The sequence below is a fragment of the Hylobates moloch genome, unplaced genomic scaffold (genome assembly GCF_009828535.3).
Source record: "Hylobates moloch isolate HMO894 unplaced genomic scaffold, HMol_V3 SCAFFOLD_7, whole genome shotgun sequence".
Taxonomy (NCBI): Eukaryota; Metazoa; Chordata; class Mammalia; order Primates; family Hylobatidae; genus Hylobates; species Hylobates moloch.
In genome coordinates this window covers 38,248,233-38,254,393 of record NW_026652282.1, presented here as the reverse complement: position 1 = coordinate 38,254,393, position 6,161 = coordinate 38,248,233, and the positions used below count along the sequence as shown (strand labels likewise).

The following is a 6,161-nucleotide window of genomic DNA, read 5'->3' as shown; positions in this document are numbered from 1 at the left end:
TGTCACAGAGAATAAGAGACACCATGAAAGCAAAGAGAGGTCTATTTGCTGTTGGGGGTTAGGAAATGGCCTCTGAAAGTCAACGATGATTGAACTGAAATCTGAAAGGGCGCTCCAGGCTGCACGAAGAACCTGGAAAAAAAAAAAAAAAAACCTCTTGGACAGGAAGGTTCATGAATGCTCCCATAATTGGAAGATCAGAATAGAAAGCTGGAGGTAGAGTGGGAAGAATTTAAGGGGAGAAGGCTCCAGATAGACACCTGAGTAAACTGAGCAGATCATAACAGCTGTTTTCAGCCTCTTCTGAATTTGGGTCTTTATGTCAAGAACAGTGGGCAGCCGTTGAAGGGTTTGAAAGAGAGATGAAGAAGATCTGATGGGTGTTTTGAGGGTGGATAAGAGATTGGACAGCAGAAGGAGGAGATACTGGGGGCCCAGTTCAATGACTGTGAGTGAAGTTGCCATAAGAGAAAATGGTGATTTGAAACAGGGTGGTGGCAGAAGAGATCAAATGAGCCTCTTGAAATATTTAGGTCACATCTGAGGGCTAGATTGGAGAATGGGCAACATGAAGGGACTGAGGAGGACACGCAGATTCGCAGCTGATATAATTAGCTCTATGTTGGGGTCATTCACCAAGACAGGGAGAAGAGAGGAGGACCAAGGTATGCGTGGTGGAGGGAGAGTGTGGATGGACACAGGAGGGAGGAGCAGAAGGTCATCACCTTCTAGCTGAGGCCTCTCATCTTTCCAACCAAAGTCGTGGCTTTCAAAGTTTTGACAGTGACCCACAATGAGAAATATTTTACATAGTTTTCCTGTGGGCAGACAGGGTGTATAGAAGTTTCTAAAACAATGCTTCCCCTTTCCATGTACAACCAAAGGTATTTCCTACCTTATTTTCCGTTAAAAGAGAAAAAAAAATGACGTTAGCATGGGCCACGAGGCAGTAACGTCAGCCGTAAAGCCAGCGGCAACGGCACAAGCAACGGCAGCTGTAACGGTAGCGGTAACGTCAGCCGTAAAGCCAGCTTCAACGGCAAAAGCAACGGCGGCGGTAACGGTAGCGGTGACGTCAGCGGTAACGGCAACGGTGACTTGCGAAGGTAGCGGTAACCAGAGTTGTAACCGTAGCGGTAACCGTAGCGGTAACCACGGCAGCGGTGGCGGAGGCGGCGACCATCGTGACGTCATACGCAGCGCCCTTTGTGACACCAGGGCCCTGGTGCTTTAACTAGGGCGTTGGGACCTGTTGCCCAGACAGACCGCGCTGCAGCTTCAGACTGGAGGGCGGCGGACGGCTGCTCAGCGGCCCAACTCTCTCGCAGCCCTTCTCCCCGCAAAATGTCGGCCTCCACCTCCTCGCACCGGCCCATTAAGGGGATCCTGAAAAACAAAAGCTTGTCGGGTTCCTCGGTGGCGACTTCCGGTCAGCAGTCTGGAGGGAATATTCAAGATGTGAAGAGAAAGAAATCCCAAAAGTGGGACGAATCAAGCATCCTTGCGACATACCGCGCAACGTACAGAGATTACGATTTAATGAAGGCAAATGAGCCCGGCACTTCCTACATGAGTGTGCAAGATAATGAGGAAGATTCAGTGCGTGGTGTCGAAGGAAAGGAAGCCACCGATGCTTCGGACCACAGCTGTGAGGTGGAGGAGCAAGAGAGCAGCGAGGCCTACATGAAGAAAATCCTTCTCCACAAACAGGAGAAAAAGCGGCAGTTCGAAATGAGAAGAAGGCTTCACTACAACGAAGAATTGAACATCAAATTAGCTAGACAATTAATGTGGAAAGACCTACAAAGTGAAGACGATGAAAATGAAGAAATGCCACAAGCCACGAACGAAGAAAAGACTGCTGCAGAAGAATCAGAGGAAGCTCCTCTGACCGGTGGACTGCAAACCCAGTCATGCGACCCTTAGAAGATGCCTGCTTCACTCTTGCAATTGTTTGTGAATATGCGACGCTTAGAAGATATCTGCTTCACCCTTGCAATTGTTTGTGAAATACAAACCTTGTTACTGTAATACACTGCTTCTTGTTTTCTGTAGCGCATGCGTCCAGTACTAAATTACTTAGTTAAATTGTAATGCAGAATTAAATGGTAATCTTAGAGAGTAATAGATTAAGTGGGAAATGTCTGCTTGATGTTATTGTAATTATTTAACACAAATACAGATCCTGATATTGCTTTTAATTTTATAAAGCCATATTCCTTTTATAAAACCATGGGTTAATGTATATATTCTATAGCTTTTTAATATGTTAAAGACTTGAAAGGGTACTAATTTATATTCACTTCTAGTTATACTAACTTTTGTAGAAAAGGTTTTGTGAAAAATGCAAAACTTAATTGTTAAAGTAGATTATCTAGGTTGATAAATATTCAGGCTGAAAAACACTTTAGGGTGATTTGCTGTTTAATTGAGGGGGAATATAAGAGTTATTGTTGAATTTTCTTATAGTAACTTCACAATTTCTCTTAATTTTCTTTGTGTTTACAAGGAAATGACAACTTTTTCTCATCAAAAATAGCCATTTTTCATGCATTATCAGGTTAAAATTGCACCAATGTCTGTTTTGTTTTTTTGTACAGAGGGTGGGAAGATTTGGTATCAATAGTTTTTTCAAATTCTAAAGTAGTTAGTAGACCCTTTTCATACCTACCTTAACCTCTGTCCTTTGTTCCTCAGTCCTCCCAGCCCATGCACATCAATCCCTTAACTTTATGGAATATCATAGATAGTCAAGACATTAGAAACCCTTTCTTCTCTCAGATATTCTATGTGTTGCAACCGTGTCATTTCCATTTTGAGTATGGTGGTCTCTTCAGCCTTCCAACATGTGGGGTTACATAACTACTTGAATGCAAAGAAGTGGTTTCCAGATGCCTGCAGAGTGAACAGCTGCCTGCAGATGCGTTCTTCTTTCTTTCAAGTTCCTTCTGTCTGAAGGTGAAGACAGAAAGCTCAGCCCTCGTGACCTGTTCTTGCTCAGAAGAGAAGGAAACCCAGCTCACATTTGGCTAGAGTTAGGGGAGGAATGGGGTTGCAGAAGTGATAAGGGAAAATAATAGATGACTCACAAGTGGGGAGATAAGCAGATGAAAACATTGGAGGGAATAACACATGGTTCTACATGAGGGAGGGAGGCGTGTCTAAAGAATCATTTTCCACAAGATGATACACTATTGTTTACCTAACACAACACCACACTTAGGTTATTAGGGAGAAATGTGGGCAAGGAGATGAGGGATGAAGCCTCCAAAACCCAAATTTGGGGAGGAATACATCCAAGAATTCTTAATAAGAAACTTGATCAAATTAGCGCTATCATTTTATAATTGAAAAATTCAGCCCATAAGAGACAGATGCAACATTCAATACACATTCAAGGGGAAGCAGAAGAGACTGAGCTCTCAGCCAGTCCACACTGGGTGGGCTTTAGCAGCCAAAGCTGCATGTACAGAGGCCTTTGGAGGAATTAAGAATGCAGATTGCAAAAAGTCTGGGGAAAACTGAAAATTGTGGGTGTGTGTCTGTGTTTGTGTGTCTATGTGTGGGCACTGGGGAAAGCTGCCTTGAGCATTCTTCTCTACCAGTATAAACACAGTTCTCTAAGACAAGGTTATACATTATTAGCTCCTGAAAAAGATAAAAAATTGTTTTTATCATTGTGTAGGCAGAGCATTTTTGCATCACTGAACCTGCTTATGCATGCTGGGTACAAAATATCTTACTCTTTCAGGAAGCTTTCTTTTTCTTCATCTTTTTTTCCTGTTTTAAAGCAGACTCTTTGAAAGGTGCATATGAACCCGGTTTCCATAGCAATTGTAAGCATCAGTGATAACCCAGAGCTTCTAAGTTATAATATACAGGCTACGCTATTAATGAATTTCAAACTGCATTTCCATGAGACAACGGCTCAGCCACTGATAGATAAGGTCAGACCCCCATCTTCAAACTTTAAATTAAATCAGGATAGATCAAAATGCAACAGAGGGAGGAGTATCCTTTTGGGAAAGTGTGCTGTTAAAAATATGTTCTTTGTGGAGGCAAAACAGTTGCTTTTGTGGTTTGTAAAGCCCAGAAGAAAAAAATACAAAACACATACAGCTTCTTCTGGATTACTAATGGCATGTTGTCATTTTCTCATGCTACTTGTGAGCGAATTTTTATCATGGTAGCTCAGGCTCTAAGAAAGCACACAATCCTTTGCTTTAGGAAGAACAGACATAATGGTTTATTTTTGCCAGATCTCACATAACATCATGTTATAATTTATTAAATTATTTATACACTAGGTGCCAAGGCTCTGTGCTTGCCTTCAAGGAGACACCAGTTTATGGATGGGAGAGCTCAGCCATGTCACCAGGTCATTTCTATACTGTGCAAGAGTGCTTTACAGAGGTCCTTGAGGGACGTCACCTAAGGTCTTGAAAGGCCTTCACGTGGAGTTGATATCGAGGATAAGACCTAGAAAGGACATGAAATTTAACCAAGTAACGAGAGGTAGACTCATAGAAGTTAGCATTCCAGATGTAGGTAAGGAGATATAGTTCCTTTGGGGAGGTGCAAGGTATTCTGTATGGGAGAATGCATAGGACTAAAGAGGTAAGAAAGGCTATGAAAGGATTCACATGCCACACAAAGGCAATGGGAGCCACCAACATTTTTAAACAGATAGTGACATGATCAAACTCATGTTTTTGAAAGACCACTATCGCTGCAGAGTAGGGCCTGAAACGGAACAGCATAGAGGGACAAAGAGGGAGAGAGGAGCACAGATGTGTGACATGGGTTACGGGAAGCTTATGGCTATAATATTCAAGTGCTGAACCTCTTACCTTGCACTCACAGCAGAGTCACACCCTGCTCTACATCAGTACCATGCAGTGTGGCCCCCAGACTGGCTGCATAAGCATCACCCAGAAGCTGGTTAAAAGTCCTGATTCTCAGACTCCATCTGAGACCTACTGATTCAGCATCTCTAGGGCTAAGGCCTAGCGTTCTGTGCTTTAACAAGCTTTCCAGGGGATTTTTCTGGACGTTCAAGTTTTTTTTTTTTTTCCTTACAGACGGAGTCTCACTCTGTCACCCAGACTGGAGTGCAATGGCACCATCTTGGCTCACTGCAACCTCCGCCTCCCAGGTTCAAATGATTCTACCTCAGCCCCCGGAGTGGCTTGGATTACAGGCATGTGGCATCACGCCTGGCTAATTCTTGTATTTTTAGTAGAGACAGGGTGTCACCATGTTGACCAGGCTGGTCTCGAACTTCTGACCTCAGGTGATCTGCCCGCCTCAGCCTCCCAAAGTGCTGGGATTACAGGCGTGAGCCACCGTGCCTGGCCAACGTTCAAGTTTGAGAACCACTGCTTTACAATATAACTTTTTAATTAGCCCAGGTCAACTCTGTGGGACAGATCTCACTACTCATGTGTGTGCATGTGTGTGTGTGTGTGTGTGTGTGTGTGTGTGATGTGTATACAATTTTGCAAAAATACATTACATCGAATGTCAGAACTGCACAAAGATTTGTTGAGAAACTTTCACAGGTATGCTGCTAGATGGAAATCACAGCTATACTCAGTCTGTTCCCATCCCGCCAATGCAACCCTTTCTGTAGTCCCTCCTCCACATCTTGCTATACACTGTGCTCCTCACAGCACTGGTATAGTTGGCATTCCCACTGCCACCCACAAAGTCCTGGGACTTTTCCATATCTTCAGCTTTCTTTGGGCTATTCCTTTTATCCAGAATATATGTCTTCCTATTTTTACTGCATGTCACAATCAGTCTTCCACATTCAGTATAATTCATCCTGCAAACTTCTAAGTCAGAATAGTGGGTGTCTGCCTTGGGGGAGGCAGAAAAGTACAGTAAATGACAGTGAAGGATTTGAAGTCAAAAATATCTGGATTTGAATTCAAGCTCTACCATATATTAGCTGAGTCATTTGAGGCAAAGCATTTCACCTTTTTAAGCCTGTTACCTTACAATCAAATGAGGATAATAACAATACCTTCCATTTCTGGTTGTCGAAATGATTACATAAAAAAGTGCTAGTAAAACACATGGCTTTTGGTAAGTATTCAGTAAGTGATAGCTATTATTATTATTCTGATCTGCACACATTTTCTCTACATCTGTTAAAC

General features: G+C 43.0%; 1 protein-coding gene across 1 annotated transcript; it reads left to right on the top strand.

The window, feature by feature from the left end:
- The first annotated feature begins 1,308 nt into the window (after positions 1 to 1,308).
- On the top strand, positions 1,309 to 2,031 carry PPP1R2C (PPP1R2C family member C). The gene has a single exon (XM_032756329.2). The coding sequence runs from the start codon at positions 1,345 to 1,347 to the stop codon at positions 1,924 to 1,926; it is 582 nt and encodes a 193-aa protein (XP_032612220.1). The 5' UTR covers positions 1,309 to 1,344; the 3' UTR covers positions 1,927 to 2,031.
- Positions 2,032 to 6,161: the final 4,130 nt, after the last annotated feature.